The sequence below is a fragment of the Bos mutus genome, chromosome 24 (assembly GCF_027580195.1).
Source record: "Bos mutus isolate GX-2022 chromosome 24, NWIPB_WYAK_1.1, whole genome shotgun sequence".
NCBI classification, from domain to species: domain Eukaryota; kingdom Metazoa; phylum Chordata; class Mammalia; order Artiodactyla; family Bovidae; genus Bos; species Bos mutus.
Window position 1 is genome coordinate 48556698 of NC_091640.1, and position 19245 is coordinate 48575942.

General features: G+C 43.9%; 1 protein-coding gene across 6 annotated transcripts in view; it reads left to right on the top strand.

The window, feature by feature from the left end:
* CTIF (cap binding complex dependent translation initiation factor) overlaps window positions 1-19245 on the top strand; it is a 323017-nt gene that overhangs the window by 266575 nt on the left and 37197 nt on the right. For all 6 annotated transcript variants that reach the window (XM_070361994.1, XM_070362000.1, XM_070361995.1 and 3 more), the window contains exon 10: window positions 13196-13351. In XM_070361994.1, coding sequence (XP_070218095.1) covers window positions 13196-13351 — 156 coding nt within the window. The remainder of the gene's footprint in view (window positions 1-13195; window positions 13352-19245) is intronic.

Consider the following 19245-nt stretch of genomic DNA (forward strand, 5'->3'; position numbering starts at 1 on the left):
ATGCCCTTCTCCATCCAGAAACTCGATAAATAGTTTTCTTCAGGTCTTTATGGTTTGTCTTTTTTAGGGCCCAGTATTAAAGGAGACTCTAAATAATCCCCCTACCCCACCACCACCCTGACGTAGACAGCTGTCCCAGAATCACTGCTTGAGTGAATAATGCTTCCTGAGCTACCGACTGGTGGTTCTCTGGGGGCCATGTGATAAACTCTTTTGGATGCCAAATTTGTTTCTAGGCTATCTGATCTCGTGTCAGATCCACACCCTTTTAATTATTAAAGCTATAGGATAGATGGAAGTAAAAGAACTCTTTCCAATTGTTGTGTTCTGTTTTAAGCTGGTTGTTTTTTTTTTTGACTGTGCTACACGGTATATGGGATCTTAGCTTGCTGTCCAGGGATGGAACCCACACCCCTTGCCATGGAAGTGGGGAGTCTTAACCACTGGAACTCCAGGGATGTCCCAAGGAATATTATGTGTTTCTTCACTTGTTTAAGACTTTCTTTTCAATCTCTCAGTTCAGTTTTGCAATTTTCTTTGTAGAAATCTTGCACATTTCTTAATAATGCCACTTAAGAATTTCTGTTGCTTACCTAAATGAGCTTTTATGCACTAAAATGTCTCACTAGTGTTAAAAAAAAAGTTGATTTTTGTATATTAGGTTTATATCTAAGTACTATGAATGAGTTCCTAAACTCTGTTGTTAATTCAAATCTTTACTGAGAGTTTCTCTTGGGTTTTTCACATATAAAAATCATATCAAATCATTTTACCTCCTTCCTTCCAAAGGTCTTGGGTATTACTGCTGGTTTTTTAATCAGGGCTATTGATATTGCATTTATAGATGTACTGATACTAAATCACCCTTGCCTTTCTGTGATAAAATCTACTTGGTTATAATGGATCTGTTTGTTATATTTCATTTAGGACTTTTATGTCTACTCATATTAGAAAGATTAGCCCAAAGACTTCCTTATTTGTAATTTACTACCATTATGAGATTTTGGTACTGGGGAACTGGAAAAGCTTATCTCTTTCTGTATTCTGGATCAGTTCAGATCAGATCAGTCGCTCAGTCATGTCCAACTCTTTGCGACCCCATGAATCACAGCACGCCAGGCCTCCCTGTCCATCACCAACTCCCGGAGTTCACTCAGACTCACATCCATCGAGTCAGTGATGCCATCCAGCCATCTCATCCTCTGTTGTCCCCTTCTCCTCCTGCCCCCAATCCCTCCCAGCATCAGAGTCTTTTCCAATGAGTCAACTCTTCGCATGAGGTAGCCAAAGTACTGGAGTTTCAGCTTTAGCATCATTCCTTCCAAAGAACACCCAGGGCTGATCTCCTTCAGAATGGACTGGTGGGATCTCCTTGCAGTCCAAGGGACTCTCAAGAGTCTTCTCCAACACCACAGTTCAAAAGCATCAATTCTTCGGTGCTCAGCCTTCTTCACAGTCCAACTCTCACATCCATACATGACCACAGGAAAAACCATAGCCTTGACTAGACGAACCTTTGTTGGCAAAGTAATATCTCTGCTTTTGAATATGCTATCTAGGTTGGTCATAACTTTCCTTCCAAGGAGTAAGCGTCTTCTAATTTCATGGCTGCAGTCACCATCTGCAGTGATTTTGGAGCCCAGAAAAATAAAGTCTGCCACTGTTTCCACTGTTTCCCCATCTATTTCCCATGAAGTGATGGGACCGGATGCCATGATTTTCGTTTTCTGAATGTTGAGCTTTAAGCCAACTTTTTCACTCTCCACTTTCACTTTCATCAAGAGGCTTTTTAGTTCCTCTTCACTTTCTGCCATAAGGGTGGTGTCATCTGCATATCTGAGGTTATTGATATTTCTCCCGGCAATCTTGATTCCAGCTTGTGTTTCTTCCAGTCCAGCATTTCTCATGATGTACTCTGCATAGAAGTTAAATAAACAGGGTGACAATATACAGCCTTGATGTACTCCTTTTCCTATTTGGAACCAGTCTGTTGTTCCATGTCCAGTTCTAACTGTTGCTTCCTGACCTGCATACAAATTTCTCAAGAGGCAGATCAGGTGGTCTGGTATTCCCATCTCTTTCAGAATTTCCCACAGTTTATTGTGATCCACACAGTCAAAGGCTTTGGCATAGTCAATAAAGCAGAAATAGATGTTTTTCTGGAAGTCTCTTGCTTTTTCCATGATCCAGCGGATGTTGGCCATTTGATCTCTGGTTCCTCTGCCTTTTCTAAAACCAGCTTGAACATCAGGAAGTTCACGGTTCACATATTGCTGAAGCCTGGCTTGGAGAATTTTGAGCATTACTTTACTAGCATGTGAGATGAGTGCAACTGTGCGGTAGTTTGAGCATTCTTTGGCATTGCCTTTCTTTGGGATTGGAATGAAAACTGCCCTTTTCCAGTCCTGTGGCCACTGCTGAGTTTTCCAAATTTGCTGGCATATTGAGTGCAGCATTTTCACAGCATCATCTTTCAGGATTTGGAATAGCTCAACAGGAATTCCATCACCTCCACTAGCTTTGGATCAGTTCACAAAGCAAAACAGGTATCTAATTTTTTGAAAGTATGAATCCACTTACCTTCCTCTAACAGGTAATTCAGAACTTTTTGATTTTCAGTGTTTTCTGGCTTTTTATTTTTCTTGGTAAAGTTTGGTGATATTTATTTTCTTAAAAAGCACCTATTTCCTCATTTTTTTCAAAATTATCAGCAGAGAGTGGCAAATAGTTCTTATGTGCTTTTTAATCTACTCCATATCTATTAACGTATATTGCTCATATGTCTTTTTTTTAATCATTGCAGTTTTTTATTGAAGTATAGTCGATTTACAGTGTTTTGTTAGTTTCGGGTGTACAGCAAAGTGATTCAGTTATATGTATTTTTTTCAGATTCTTTTCCCATGTAGATTATTACAAAATATTGAGTATAGTTCCCTGTGCTACAGTTTATCTTTGTTGGTTACCTGTTTATGTATGAAAGAAAGTGAAAGTCACTCAGTCCCGGTCTGACTCTTTGAGACCCCATGGACTATACAGTCCATGGACTTCTCCAGGCCAGAACATCGGAGTGAGTAGCCTTTCCCTTCTTCAGGGGATCTTCCCAACCCAGGGATCGAACCCAGGTCTCCCGCATTACAGGCGAATTCTTTACCAGCTGAGCTATCAGGGAAGCCTGTTTTATGTATAGTTGTTTGTTTACATTAATCCCAAACTCCTAATTTATCCCTCCTCTTCTTTCCCCTTTGGTAATCATAAGTTTCTTATATCTATGGGTCTACTTCTGTCTTGTATATAGATTCATTTGTATCTTTTTTTTTTAAGAGTCCATATATAAATGATACGGTATTTGTCTGTCTGGCTTACTTCACTTAGTATGGTAATCTCTAGATCCATCCATGTTGCTGCAAGTGGCATTATTTTATTTTCTTACTGCTGAGTAGTATTCCACTGTATAAATATACCACGTCTTTATCCATTCATCTGTGGATGGACGTTTGGATTGCTTCCATGCCCTGGCTGTTGTAGATAGTGCTACAGTGAACACTGGGGTGCATGTATCCTTTCAATTACAGTTTTCTCCAGATATATGCCCAGGAGTGGGATTGCTGGATCATACGGTAGTTCTATGTTTACGGTTTCTTAAAAAGTATTTATTTGGCTGCATTGGGTCTTAGTTGAGCCACGTGGGACCCTCGTTGCATTGTGCAGGATCTTTGATGGTGGCGCACAGTCCCTTTTGCTGTGGCCAGAGGTCTCAATAGTTGCAGCAGGCGGATTCCAGGGTGCAAGAGCTTCAGAAGTTGCAGCCCATGTGTTCAGTAGTTGTGGAAAGTGGACTCAGTAGTTGTGGAAAGTGGACTCAGTAGTTACAACACAAGGGCTTAGTTACTCCGCTGATGTGGGATCTTATTTCCCTGACCAGGGATTGAACCTGAGCCCGCATATTGCAAAGCAGAGTCGTAACCACTGGACCACAAGGGAAGTCCCCTAATCGTAGTTTTTCAGGGAATCTCCGTACTGTTCTCCATAGTGGCTTTATCAGTTTACATTCCCTCCTAAAGTGTAGGAGGGTTCCTTTTTCTTCACACTCTCTCCACCATTTATTTGTAGACTTTTTGATGATAACCATTCTGACCAATGTGAGATGATACCTCATTGTAGTTTTAATTTGCATTTCTCTGATAATTAGGGATGTTGGACATCATATTTCTAATTTTATTTTTATTTCTGCTTACTTGGTTTTGTGTATAACTTCCTTTATTTTCTAATTAATTTCCAGCCTTAACCATATTTTGTACTTTCATGTATTTCCATAGTTAATGGTGGTTTTCCAAGGTTTTTGAATTGAATATACAAATTAATACTGTCCAATAGAAGTATAACATGACCCACATATATACCTTTAAATTTAATATCATATTGTACTATACCTACTATATTCATAATTTCGACAAGTAATCAGTATTTTTTAAATATGAAGCATTTGAATTCTATTTTTAGACTTTATGTAAGTCTTTAAAAACTAGTGTTTATTTTGCACAGACAGCATGCTTCATTTGTTAGAGGCACTTTTAAAGCACTCAGTCGTCCGTTTAGAGGAATATTTGCTTCCTTTTTTAATAACCAAAATATTAACAGTCAAGGCTATAACTTTACCTTTTATTATAGCTTTGACTACATCTCATAAGTTTTTATAGCTTTTATTTCCTAAGTAATTTATTATTGTATATTTGATTATACTTTATTCTGTCTTTCAGACAAGTAACTGGCTATTTTTTAAATTGTTCTTCATTCTTAGTCCCAGGATATAATTTGTGCGATCTCTGTATTCTGACATTCATAGTAGAATTGCAGCTTATAATGAGGCTTGTTTCAATTTTGTCTTATTCATTATGCTATTTAAGTCCTCTGACACATTTTCTATTCATTTAATCATTGAAAGAATTCTTGTGATTTAATTTCCATTACTATCATTCTGTCTTTTTATGTTTTTTGTTTTTTATTCTTTCTCCCTCTTTCTTATAAATGGTTTAGCTGATGACTTTCCTGACATTTCCCTCAAGGAGCTACTTCTCAAGAAAAAGCCATCAGTATCAAACAGTTTTCTCAGATGCTTTTCATTTTCTAAGATGATTTTTTTTTTTTTAGTTTAAATGTATTTACTTTCAATTGGAGGATAATTGCTCTACGGTATTATATTGACTTCTGCCATATGTCAGCATGAATCAGCCATAAGCATATGTATGCCCTCTTCGCCTTGAACCTCCCTCCCACCCCATCACATCTTTTTATGTCTTAGCAGCTTTTGTTTTATGTATTTTGAGTCTGCACTACACAGTATATAATGTTATCTATTATGGATTGTTATTCTTATCTATAAAAATAATTTTTATTTTACTTAATGAATGTTATCTTGAAAACTACTTTGGTTTTACTTATGCGTGGATGCTCAGTCACTCAGTCATGTCCAACTCTTTGCAGCCCTATGGACTGTAGCCCACCAGGCTCCTCTGTCCATGGGATTTCCCATTTCCCAGGCAAGAATACTGGAGCGGGTTGCCATTTCCTCCTCCAGGGGATCATCCTGATCCAGGGATCAAACTCACATCTCCTGCATCGCAGGTGAATTCTTTGCTGCTTGAGCCATCGGGAAAGCCTGATTGTACTCATGTTTTAATTTTACTTTATATCTGCTAGTGGCTACCAATGTTTTAGTATTTTTAAAAGGACACTTTTATGTCTATTTCTCATTTATCAGACTTATGAAAGTAGTAATAACGTGTGGATCTTAATGGTCTAAATTATTAAATCTTGTGTGCTTTACAATCTTCTGTACTTTTCCCACCTGTATTCATCAGTCTTTAGTGATTTAAACTTGGATTATTAGGTTACTACTTCTACTATGAACTTTTTATTCAGATCACATTTAATTATTAAATATCTTCTCTCTCGAGGACTTTTTTATATATAATTTTATTTAGTTTTATTTTTAGCTGCACTGGGTTGTTGTTGCTGTGTGTGGGCTTTCTCTAGTTGCGGCACGTGGGGGCTACTCTCCAGTTGCCGTGTGCGGGCTTCTCATTGCAGTGGCTTCTCTGGTTGCAGCTCACAGACTCTAGAGCTCAGGCTTAGTGGCTGTGACTCACAGGCTTAGTTGCTCCGTGGCATGTGGGATCTTCCCAGACCAGGGATTGAACCAGAGTCCCCTGCACTGCAAGGTGGATTCTTAACCACTGGATCACCAGGGAAGCCCTCTCTTGAGGATTATTGCTGGATTTGAACTCAATCTTATGACCAAAATTAGAATTATTTACTATGACTTAACTTTCTACCTGGTTTCAAGTTTTCACTCCTGGTCCTTCTCTACCATGATTTTCTCAGAGTTGAGGAATACATCTTTTTTTGGCTGGACCAAGCATTCAGAGCAGGAGACCTAAGAACCATGGGTTCAATCCCTGGGTCGGGAAGATCCCCCGGAGAAGGAAATGGCAACCCGCTCCAGTATTCTTGCCTAGAGAATCCCATGGACAGAGGAGCCTGGGGGCTATAGTCCATAGCGTTGCAAAGAGTCAGACACCACTGAAGCAACTTAGCACGTTCTCATATATTCAAGAGAGTTTTCAATTTTTATCTTTAATCATAGTTTTAAAATAAATAAATAAAGTTTATCATGTCAACCATTTTCTAAGTGTACAGTTCAGTCATGTTAAGTGTAGTCATATTGTTATGCAATCAATCCCCAACATTTTTTAATCTTGCAAAACCAAAATTCTAAACCATTAAACAGCTCCTCATTGCCCCGTTTTCCTAGCCTCTGGCAGCCAACATTCTATTTTCTGTTTCTATAAATCTGACTACTCTAGATATCTAGATGAGTGGAATCATACAGCATTTGTCTTTTTGCAACTAGCTTATTTCACTTTAGCATAATAACCTCAAGGTTTATCCGTGTTGTAGCATGTGTCAGAATATCCCAAGATGAAAAAGTATTCTATTGTATGTATATACTACATTTCCTTCATCCATCTGTCTGTCAGTGGACACTTGAATTGCTTCCACCTATTGGCTATTATGAATAACGCTGCTATGAACACGAGTGTGCAAATATCTCTTCAAGATTCTACTTTCAATTCTTTTGTAATATATGCCCAGAAGTGGAATTGTTGGATCATACTGATAATTCTATTTTTAATTTTTTGAGGAATCACTATACTATTTTCTATAGCAGCTGCACCATTAATTTTTTTTCTAAAGGTAAGTATGTGGGTGGGATTTTTAAAAAACATTTGCTTGTGTAAAATGTATTTGTCTTGCTTTCACTCGTAGCTCGGTGTGTTCTTTTCACCTCAAACATGTGAAGAGCTTGCCTCAGTGTCTCTGAATTTTAATATCAATTATAGAAGTATACTGCCAACCATATTTTTGTTCCTTTGTAAGAAACCTAGGGTTTTTTTTTTTTTTTTTCCTTCAAAGCTCTTTTTAGAATTTTTCTTTTTCCTTGAAATTAAAAAAGAAATTCTCCTGTTAAGTATAAATAGTGGGGCTCTGGAACACTGTGAACCCTTTTTGCCTAAAGAGACAGTTCTTTTGGAGTTTTCTTGTTTGTTTTCAACTTAAAGTTTTTCTGTCTTCATTCCGTGTATTCTGATGTCCTTTCTGAAAAGCTCTATAACTCATGTCCGCTCTCTCTTCTCTGTCCTTTTCCTCCTTGCTTATTTTTATCTATTTATTTTCCAAGTCTGTCTCATGTACCACTTTTTCTGCAGCATCCATCCTATCCTTTCCTGCTTCCAATTCACATTTCATTTTGCTGTAGATTTTCTACTTCCTTTGGTTCTCTCCTACCCCCAGTTCCAGTTCCATGCTTCAACTCAGTCTAAGCTTTTTTTCTTAATTTAATCACATGTCACAGAATCCATGTTGTTGTTCTTAACAGACATACAATCCCACATGTTTGTACTTGGGCTTTTTATTTCATTTATCTTTGGTTTATTGTAGTTGTCATTTTTAGAGTTTTGCATTTCCCTTAGATTTTCAAAATAAGGCTCCCCTATTCTGCAGTGCAGGATTTTTTCCATAGACGCCGTATTTCTTTTCTCCTCCCTTACCCTTGAATGCGAACGGCTGGGTTTGGTTCTGGTGTTCACCATGCGGATCATCCTTAGAGTTTCTTGGCATGTGCTCTGGTAATAGTGGAGTCTCCCCTCAGACCTGAAACTGGTGGCTTCACGTGCACATCCCACATTTAATTTCCCATATTTGGCAGGTGTTCGGTCTTCTAATGAGCTCTACTAGCCCCAGACAGAATCCTCTCTTCATGCCACTGATTATCAGGAGGAAACTGAGTCAGGCTGTTCTTTGATTGGATATAATTGTTGTGTAAAAGCTCCAGTCCCAGGTTCGCACTGTCCTGAGGCTTTTCCTTCCCCAGAGGGCTTTGCCTGAGAACAGCGTGCCTCTGAGGACTCAGGGAACCTCCTCATCTCCTTCTGCCCCTCAATCTCCAATGACTAGAGCTCGAGCCGTGCTGATGGGAGCTGCCGTGGTGTGCAGGCGCAGGGTCTTGTTGGTAGTTACAGGCTCTTTGCCTCCCGGCCAGGGGCAGACAGAGGGAGGGCTGCAGTTTAAGCTCCCTCCCCATCTCACCCCTGCCTGGGTCTTATGGGTAGGGGGCCAGACTGCTCAGGGAAAATATGATCTCTTGGTGACAGCATTTTAGTTAATGGTAAGGACCCTGCAGTGAGCTATGATCTTCCTTCTTAGTGTTATGGGACTTAACATCTGCCTTCACGGGCATTTTTATGGGAGATGGAGAAAGGGTATCTTAGGCACTGATAGATGGGCACTGTTTTAACTCCCACGTTGGCACATTATAAAGGCCTAGCATTGTGGTTCTCAATGATGGCTGTACATTGAAATCACTTGGTACATTTCAAAATGTACCAGTGTCCTGGCCCCACTCTGGCCGTTGACACAAGGCCCCCTGGGGTGGGCTTCAAACATCAGTAGCTTCAGAGTTCCTCTGGTGAGCAAGCAGGGCTGAGAACATTAGCTCAGAGCAGAGAGCAATGGACGGGCTTAGGTTCTCATTCAAGTTATGTACTGGTGACCTTGGTCAAGTCCTTTCAGCCCTTTATACCTCAGTTTCCCCTATTCTAAAATGGGAATGGAAATGCCCACCCCTGCTCTGACCACATAAAGATCTAGTGGGATAAACAGCAGTTAAGAAGATAGAATCACCAAAAGTCTCATGACTTTGAGGCCAGCAGTACAGCACCCTGGGGTGGCCAAAAAAATTGAACACAAGAGGAAACAGGTTGTAGAATCTGATACCATTGCAGGGTCTGGGGCAGCAGGCAAAGTCATTCATTCATTCACAAGTAACCAGAACACTACAAGGAAGCCCCTATGGGAGCCATCTATTCCAGATTCTGTACTAGTGAAGAGATCCCAACTACTTTTGGGATTTCTGGCAGACTACGGTTTTATCAGTTCAGTTCAGTCACTCAGTCAAGTCTGACTCTTTGCAACCCCATGGACTGCAGCACGCCAGGCCTCCCTGTCCATCACCAACTCCCCGAGCTTACTAAAACTCATGTCTATAGAGTCGGTGATGCCATCCAACCATCTCATCCTCTATCGTCCCCTTCTCCTGCCTTCAATCTTTCCCAGCATCAGGGTCTTTTCACATGAGTCAGTTCTTCACATCAGGTGGGCATGGTATTGGACCTTCAGCTTTAGCATCAGTCCTTCCAATGAGTATTCAGGACTGATTTCTTTCAGGATTAACTGGTTGGATCTCCTTGCAGTCCAGGGGAGTCTCAAGAGTCTTCTCCAACACCAGGGTTCAAAAGCATCAATTCTTCAGCACTCAGCTTTCTATATGGTTCAACTCTCACATCCATACATGATGACTATTGAAAAAACCATAGCTTTGACTATACAGACCTTTGTCGGCAAAGTAATGTCTCTGCTGTTTAATATACTGTCTAGGTTTGTCATAGCTTTTCTTCTAAGGAGTAAGTGTCTTTTAATTTCATGGCTGCATTCCTCATCTGGAGTAATTTTGGAGCCCAAGAAAATAAAGTCTCTTACTGTTTCCATTGTTTCCCTATCTATTTGCCTTGAAGTGATGGGACTGGATGCCATGATCTTAGTTTTTTGAATGTTGAGTTTTAGGCCAGCTTTTTCACTCTCCTCTTTCGCTTTTATCAAGAGGCTCTTTAGTTCCTCTTCACTTTCTGCCATAAGGGTAGTGTCATCTACATATCTGAGGTTATTGATATTTCTCCCAGCAATCTTGGTTCCAGCTTGTACATCATCCAGCCCAGCATTTCTCATGATGTACTCTGCATATAACTTAAATAATCAGGGTGACAATATAAAGCCATGAGGTACTCTTTTCCCAATTTGTATACAGGTAGACATTTCAGTGGGAAGAGGGTGGCAAGGCAGGAGGCTTGAGAGGTGGGCGTGAGACCCATCAGATCTGTGGGTGTGAGTGGACCTCCAGGGACAGTCTGGATTGATGGCTTCATGGAAGATTCAAACTTCAAAAGTGAATAAGAGCTTGGCCTCTGATATACTATTCCAACTTAAAAACATCATTAAAAGGAAGGAAAAAAGTTTGGTCTCTAGAGCAGGTAGACCCTGGGTTCAAATCCCAGCTTTGCCATCGCCTCCTGGCCATGGTAAGTTGCATAACTTCTCTGACCTTGGCTTCACCATCTATAAAATGGTGCAATAACAGGACCTGCCTCACAGGATCGTTGTGACAGTTAAATGAGGCGGTACAATTAAGGTGCCGTCATCCAGTCCCTGATTTGCCACCTGAGGCCCCATATGCCTTTTAGGTTTCTCGACAGCACTTTCATCACATGCAAGGGACAGGCATTAACCAAGCCATCCAGGAAGACTTTCCATCACTGGAGATTCTGAGAGTCAACACTGAGGAGGATGATCAGCCAAAAGAAGCCGTGGGAAGGGTGCTGGGCTGTGGAAATGACTGGTGTCACACTCTACAGCCTGTTCCCTCCTGGGTTCCATTTCTTTTGGCGGTACAATCATCCAGAGCCAGAGTCTTGTTACTTAGTGTCTTTGAGTCTTTCCTTTCCATCACATCCACAGCTTACCACTTAGCAAGTACTATATACCTTCACACGATCTCTTGTACCAACCTTGTATCAGTCAGCTACTGCCGCTTAACAAACAACCACAGAAATTTCAGCGGCAATCCTGTATCAATCAGCTACTGCTGCTCAGCAACCAACCACAGAAATCTCCGTGGCACACAGTAATAAGTATTAAGATGATGTGTATGCACGTTGGCCAGGAGTTACCTGATCAAGGTTAGATTTGGGTGGGGCCCTCCATGTTTCTCTCATCCTCCTCCTGGGACCATCGGCCAGCCCACAGATGGTCTTCTCACAATGATGGAAGAAGTATAGGAGAGTAACTGTAAATACTTAAAGCCTCTTAAGGCTTGGAATCAGAACTGACACCCTGTCACTTCTGCCTCTTTCTGCTGACCAAGGCAAGTCACATGGCTAACACAAAGACAAAGGGAAAGAGGAAATATATCTGAAACATAACCTAACCTACCACAGATTCTTATCTTTCAACTGCCAGAGAGTTCAGGTCTTTATTTCATTCTGTCTGGACTTCTGCAGTGGCCTCCTTTCTGGTCTCCACACCTAAGCCATATTAACCTTCTAAAGACCACAGGTATGATGATGGCATTTCAGTGATTCCCCAGAACCTTCCCTATCAACCAGCACTTGGAACGCGACTCCTTGGCTGGCTTCGGTTATCCACTCCAGCTTTCTTTTTCCCCGGCCTGCCCCCATTTTCCTCTCCACCTCACCTATGCTGGGGTGATTCTTATTGTTGTTTAGCTGCTAAATCATAGCCAGCTCTTTTGTGACCCCCATGGACTGTAGCCTACCAGTCTACTCTCTCCATGAGACTTCCCAGGCAAGAATACTGGAGTGGGTTGCCATTTCCTTCTCCAGGGGATCTTCCCAACCCAGGGATCGAACCTGAGCCTCCTGCCTTGGCAGGCGGGTTCTTTACCACTGAGCCACCAGGGAAGCCCACTAACACTGGACACAGACTGGCAAATACCTCCCTATTTCCCCAACGCCCGTGTTACCCTCCCCGCACCTTGCCTGTTGTCATCGCTCCACCTGAAATATCCCCAGTTCCCAGGTCAGAATCTTAACTCTTCCATGGTGCTGATTTCCATTTGAAAGGAGTAACTCCTACCTCAGATTTCCTCTGAAGTCTTTTTACCTGGATCTACCTTTTTTGCACACACACACACACACACACACACACACACACACTGGCTTTTAGTATCTTCTGTCTTATGTCACAGTTATGAATGAACATGTCTTATTCTACCCTCTAGAACAGTGCCTGGCATGCAGTGATGCACTGATATTTTTAAGGAGTATGAATGAATGAATTCTGCTAGTTTTTCTTCTGTGCCCTAGGACCTTGGCTGGCAGGGGCCATAACTGTGTCTTTAGCCCAGTGCTGTGGCCAAGATGCCCGCTGCTGGATGTATGGTCACCCTGCCTGCTGCAAGGGCATGATGTGGAGATTAGCAAAGGAGATAGTTCAGCCATGGGGAGGAGGTGATGACTGGGAAAGGTGTTGTCTCTCCTTTACCTCATTCCCTCCACCTTGGTATCTGGGTCAGTGAGGCAAGGCCGTTCAGTCGCTTCAGTTGTGCCCTACTCTGTGTGACCCTATGGACTGTGGCGTCCCAGGCTCCTCTGTCCCTGGGATTCTCCAGGCAAGAATACTGGAGTGGGTTGCCACACCCTTCTCCATGGGAATCTTCTGGACCCAGGGATGGAACCCGAGTCTCTTCTCCCGCACTGGCAGGCGGGTTCTTTACCACTAGTGCCTCCTGGGAGGCCCAAGGGAAGGCTGCCTGGGCTCCTCAATCTGGGGACACTGAAGAAGAGGTGCCATGGCCAAAGGTCAAGGTGGTCTTTCTGCCCACCAGCGAGTCCTCAGCCTTCACGCATCAGCCACGGGTCCCCCATCCACCTCCTTGCGGTAATCACGGGGTTTACCAGTTGCTCGGGGGCCCAGCCTTAGCCGGAAGGTGCCATGGTGGAGTGGGGTGGTTGCCGGGCCCCCTCCTAGCCCGGCGTGGCTGACAGGGTCTCTTGTGCTTCTGCAGAAGGACTTCACGGTGCGGGAGGAGCTGCAGCAGCAGGACGTGGAGCGCTGGCTGGGCTTCATCACCTTCCTGTGCGAGGTCTTCGGCACCATGCGCAGCAGCACGGGCGAGCCCTTCCGTGTGCTGGTCTGCCCCATCTACACCTGCCTCAGGGAGGTAAGCGCTGCCCGGCCCTAGCGACGCGCCTCTCCCGCTCCCGTGTGCCAGGAACGCGACAAGGCCTGAACCACGTAAAGTGATCAATCACTGGGTTAAGAGAAACGGAACTCCCCCGGTGCTTCTGTTTACTCTAGCCAGGTTTTTGTTTATTGAGTTTATGTGAAAGGAAATAGTTCCCCAAAGGAAAGTATTATGAACTCGGAGTGTCATCTGTTCATGCTGTAGAACCTCGTCCGCAGAATGCAAGGCTACAGAAAATATTGTTATCTGAGTGAATAGATCTTTGGGCTGGATGGGCTTACCGCTGAATTATTTGTTTTAAAAAAAATAGTTGCTTCTACATGGCCTCTGAAAAAGAGGAAAATGAGGGTGATCAGGAAGGTTCTAAGAAGCAAGAAGTCGGTGGGGTCTGTGTCCTACCAGGTACCCTAAACCACTGTGGAGGGTCCTCCTTGGTGGCTCTCTGGGGTAGAATTGAAGGGACAAACACAGAAGCTGTTGATGTGTCCAGTGAGGGGCTTGTAGCTCAGAACACAGGAATGAGAAGGGAACAGGACGAAGGCCGTTGGCATTCCAGTTGTATCTTTGAGTTAGAACCAAGAGAACTTGCTGACGTGCGATACCGAGGAGGGAGGAAGCCGTGTGGGGTCCTCATTTATCAGCCTGCTGGCACCATTTCCTGAAGAGAAATAGATTGGGGGTGAAAACCAGGGATTTGGGTGCCCGTTGGCCATCCCCAGGCAGCTCTCTGTCTGCATTGCTCAAGTACACTTATTTGATGATCCGGAAGAGGTCAGCCCTGGGGACACGGTGTCGACCTGTACCCGCTGCTGGGGACTCACCCAGGGGTGGGTGGGAGCGGCTGAGGTGGAGTGGAAGAAGTGGACGAGGCCAACAGGCGGGAAACAAGCCGGAAGGGGCGATCAGCACAGGCTTCATCCGGTGGGGACCGGTCAGCCCACGCCTCCCAGATGCTGGCCCCACCCACCCTCAGCCGCTGATCCCAAGGTGTGGGGAGGGGCAACCTCTGGGGAATCAGTGGGACCAGGGCAGAGAAGTGGCCTGGGTTTGGTAACAGGGAGGGGCACCACGGTGTCCGCGGAGTGAGCACACACTGGGGAGTCAGAGGAGGTGAGGGCGTGAATGGGGACAAGTTTTTGGAGAAATATTTCTGTGAAAGGCCCCAGGGAAGGGGGACTTGTCAAGAGATACTTTTGTGTTTCTGAAAGAAAGATAATAGAGCAATCTTAAGAGAAGGGAGAGGGTATCTGTAAATGTTTTTGAAGTATCTGTTTATAGAAAAATAGCACGTTCATTCCAGCCTGGTAGATCCACAAAAGCAGAGCACGCAGGCCTCTCCTGGGTGCTTTGCGACCCCATAAGCTTCTGCCACTCCATGGAGCCAGAGACGCTTCTTGACAGATGTACTTGAATTCAGATTCAGTCAATGGCCTCTTCCGACTCGATTTCGCTCTCCAGGTGTGCTTAGCTCAGACCACAGAACCACAACAGGCCGTGGGTGTGCTTTGTGCATCCCTTTGGAATGCCTTGAAGTTAGCCCTCTTGGGAACAGGGGGCTGGCCCGGATGGCCTCTTGGGTCCCCCTGTCCTCCTCTGAGCTTCCCTGCACCCCGACAACCTGCCTCAAGGCGGGGAGCAGCACTGTTATGGGGCGATGACCTGGATTGCCCAAACACACTCCCTCTGCGTGATCTGGGCACCTCCTGGTGTTGCTGTCACCTCTCCCCCAGGCAGGAAGTGAGGCTGCAGCTGAGCCCCAGCCCTGGCTGCCAAGACACCTCTGACAACGCCTGCGGTAGTGCGAACCTTCTGGTGTGAGATCCAGAAGCTGCCAAGAGGTCTGCACAGACCAGAAATGAGGAGCCCCCTGACGCCCACTTGTTGGTTGCATTAAACTCTTGAGGGTGGCATCACCCAGGCCCGTGGTAAACTTGGAGGGTAAATAAATAAATTATCGATGGCTTTCATCGTTTGGTAAAGAGGAAACCACTGTCCCACATTCCAGCCCATCTGCTTGAGGCCACATAGGGAGACCCCCGAATTCTTAGAGTCAGTTGCTGCCTCCTCCACCTGATTACATGTACACGCATACCCAGGCCTGACCCACGTCCTTCCAAAGCAGGATGAGCCAGTTCTCGGATGTTTCTAGAAGCCAGAATCGTTGCTGCTGCCTTTCTCTGTGCTGGACAAGTTTAGGCTCTTCCCCCAGGGCCATGCAGATGGCTGACCCCAAATGTACAGAGCCTGCCCTGTCCAGAGGTCCTCCCAACTGCCAGAACCATCCCCAGGCTGGCATCTCTGGCTGCCCACTAGACACATCCCAAGTCAAGCCTCAGAGCCTCGAACAGGATGTACCTGTGGCACCCCAAACCCTCCTGCTCAGTCCCTGTCCTCACGTGGCCCAGACCCAGCCTTTTTGCTCCCTCTGTGGCCAGGCAGCAGTCCCAGGACTCCCCAATTACCCTTTCTCAGCATCATGGGGACCCCCACTGCATCCACTGCTTTGGCACCCCCCGCCATGGCTTCCGCTCCTCTCCTTTCCTCCGTGCCCCTGAGCCGAAAACAAACCCACGGGTCATCTTTGGTGCAAAGAGTCTCATTTGGAACAAACCTAAGGAAGAAGAAGATAGAAAATCCTCAGTCTCAGGGTCTTTGGAGTCATGGAGGCCACCTTCACTGGACATGGGGCTCACTCAGATTGAGCCTGTGCTTTACCCCTTCAGGCTGGGGGACACCCATCTCTCTGAGGGCTGCCCTGCCCTAGAACGAGGCCCATGGGCGTTCGCTTCCGCACTCTGACCTTGTTGAATTAACCTTCTCTCAAGTCACCCAAGCTTGAAACCTTGGACTCTGTCCTTGAAGTCTCTCTCTCTGGCCCTGAAGCCTTCCCTGCTGGCCCAGCTCAAGTCTGTTCTTCTGGAACCACCTCCTGTCCCCACCTCCCACCAGATGCACCAAGAGCTCCTCCAGGGGGAGGCTCTGCACTCCATCCTTAGAGCTCCATCCTTTTGACATCACCGTAGTAGATTCTTTAGTATTGATAACAGCTCAGTGGAAGGCATTGTCCAAAGCACTTCATACATTCTTCTGTCTCTTAACTGGGGCAACACCCTGAAGATTATCATCCCCATTTTCCAGAGAACAGAGAGGTCAGACAGCTTGCTCATGGCCACACAGCTAGTGGGAGCAGAGTCAATATCAGAATTCAGGTCTGACCGCCCAAGTCCCTGCTCCTAAACCCCCTGCTTCACTGCCTTACGAGTCGAACAGGAGCAGCTCTTATTCTATTCTCGTCCATACCCAACGCCTGCTCTGTGGTGGAAGCCAAAAAGATCTTTGTGGAATTGATTCTGTTTTTGCCATAAATAGCATGTGCCAATCAGAGATCCCTCTTCAGGGGATGGAGAAGAATAATTTTCAGTAGGCTCTTCAACTGTGTAAGAACAAATCGTTTCTGCCAAGATGATTTTCCAAGGGATTGAGGAGTATTATTGGTGACCAGAAACTATGTGAGTCTCCTTGCCCTCCTGTTTACAGCTCATATTTGCCTCATGAGCTCTTTTCAATGTTTTAAAATGTTTCTCATGGTAAGAACATTTGAGAACTACACTCTTATCAGATTTTTAAGTGCACAGTACAGTATCGTTATCTGCAGGCATAACGTTGTACAGCAGGTCTCTGGAATTTATTCATCTAGCATCACTGAAATTTTATACCCGGTGATTAGCAATCCCCACTTCCTCCTTCCCCCAGCGTCTGGCAACTCCCATTCTAGTCTTTGTTTCTATGAGTTTGACTAGTTTAGATCCCTCATATAAATGGCAGCCGCAGTGTGTGTGCACGGCGTGTCCAACTCTGCGACCCCCTGAACTGTAGCCCACCAGGTTCCTCTGTCCTTGGGATTTTTCAGGCAAGAATACTGGAGCAGGTTGCCATTTCCTCCTCCTGGGCATCTTTCTGACCCAGGGACTGAACCTGCTTCTCCTGCTTTTCCCGCACTGGCAGGCAGATTCTTCACCACTGAGCCACATGGAAACATGTAGTATTTGTCCTTGTATAACTACTTCTTACACTTGGCATAGTGTCTTCCAGATTCAAACATGTTGCCCCATATTATGAATTTCCTTCTTTTTAAAGGCTGAAGAGGATTCCATTATGTGTATAGATCACGTCTTAAAATCTGTTTATTTGTCAGTGTACATTTAGACTGTTTCCACATTGGATGCTGTGAACAGTGTTGCAGTGAACACAGAAGTGCTAATGTCTCTTCCAGATCATGATTTCAGTACTTTTAAAGAAATACCCAGGGTGGGACTGCTGGATAATATTATGTAGAAGTTCTATTTTTATTTATTTTTTTTTTGTGGAAACTTCCTACTGTTTTCCATTGAAGCTGTACCATTTTGCATTCTCATCAACAATTTACAAGAGATCTAATTTCTCAACAGTTTTCAACTTTTGTAGTTATACATATGGGTGTGTTTATTACGGCCTTCCTAACAGGTCTGAGATGGTTTTGACTTGCATTTCCTTGATGATTAGTGACCTTGAGCATCTTTTCATATACCTGTCGACCATTTGTTACGTCTTCTTTGAAAAAATGTCTATTCAAATCTTTAGCCCATTTTAAAATTCTGGTTATTAGCTTCTTTTGCTTTGGGGTTGTAGGAGCTCCTTCTGTTTTTTTTTAACATTAACCCCTTGTCAGGTATATAGTTTACAAATATTTTCTCCCATTCTGTAGGTTGTCTTTTCACTCTGTTGTTTCCTTTGTTCTTCAGTAGCTTTTTAGTTTGATGTAGTCCCGCTTGTCTCTTTCTGCTTTTGTGATTTTGGTGTCATATCCATGAAATCACTGCTGAGACTAATGTCATGAGACTTTTCCCATATGTTTTTTTCAAGGAGTTATAGTTTCAGGTGTTGTGTTATAAGTCTTTAATCCATTTTGGAGTTTATTTTTGTATAGTATAAGAGTCCAGTTTCATTCATTTGCATGTGGCTATCCAGTTTTCCCAACATCATTTGAAGAGACCATGTTTTCCCCATTTTGTTCTCCCAGCATCTTTGTTTGTATCCACTCCCTCTCAGTTGACCAAACCTGCCTGGATTTATTTCTGGGCTCTAAACTCTGTACCATTAGTCTATATGTTTATTCTAATTATTGTCGCTTTGGAATGTATTTTCAAATCAGGCAGTGTGGTGCCTCCTGACTTGCTCTTTTTCAAACCGTTTCAAGATTGCTTTGACTATTTGGAGTCCTTTGTTATTCCAAATGAATTTTAGAATTGTTTTTTCTATTTCTGTGAAAAATGACACTGGAGTTTTGATTAGATTGCACTGAATCTGCAGGTCATTTTGAGTAGTATTGACATTTTAAATATATTAATCTTTGAATCCAAGATCAGAAACAAGACAGAGAATGCCCACTCTCATCACTCCTATTCAGCGTAGTACTAGAAGTCCCAGCCACAGCAATTAGGCAAGTAAAAGAAACAAAAGCTATCCAGGTCGGAAAGGAAGCAGTTAAATTGTCTGTTTGCGGATGACATGATCTTGTATATAGACAATCCTAAAGACTCCACACACAGAAAAACTGTTAGGACTAATAAATGAATTCAGTAAATTTGCAGAATAAAAATCAACATACAAAAACATCCATTACATTTCTGCATGCTAACAACAGGGCTTCTTCTCTGGTGGCTCAGTGGTGAAGAATCCACCTGCAATGCAGGAGACACGGGTTCAGTCCCTGGGTCAGGAAGAGCCTCTGGATAAGGAAATGGCTACATACTCCAGTATTCTTGCATGGGAAATCCCACAGACAAGGGAGCCTGGCAGGCTACAGTCCATGGGGTTGCAAAAGAGTTGGA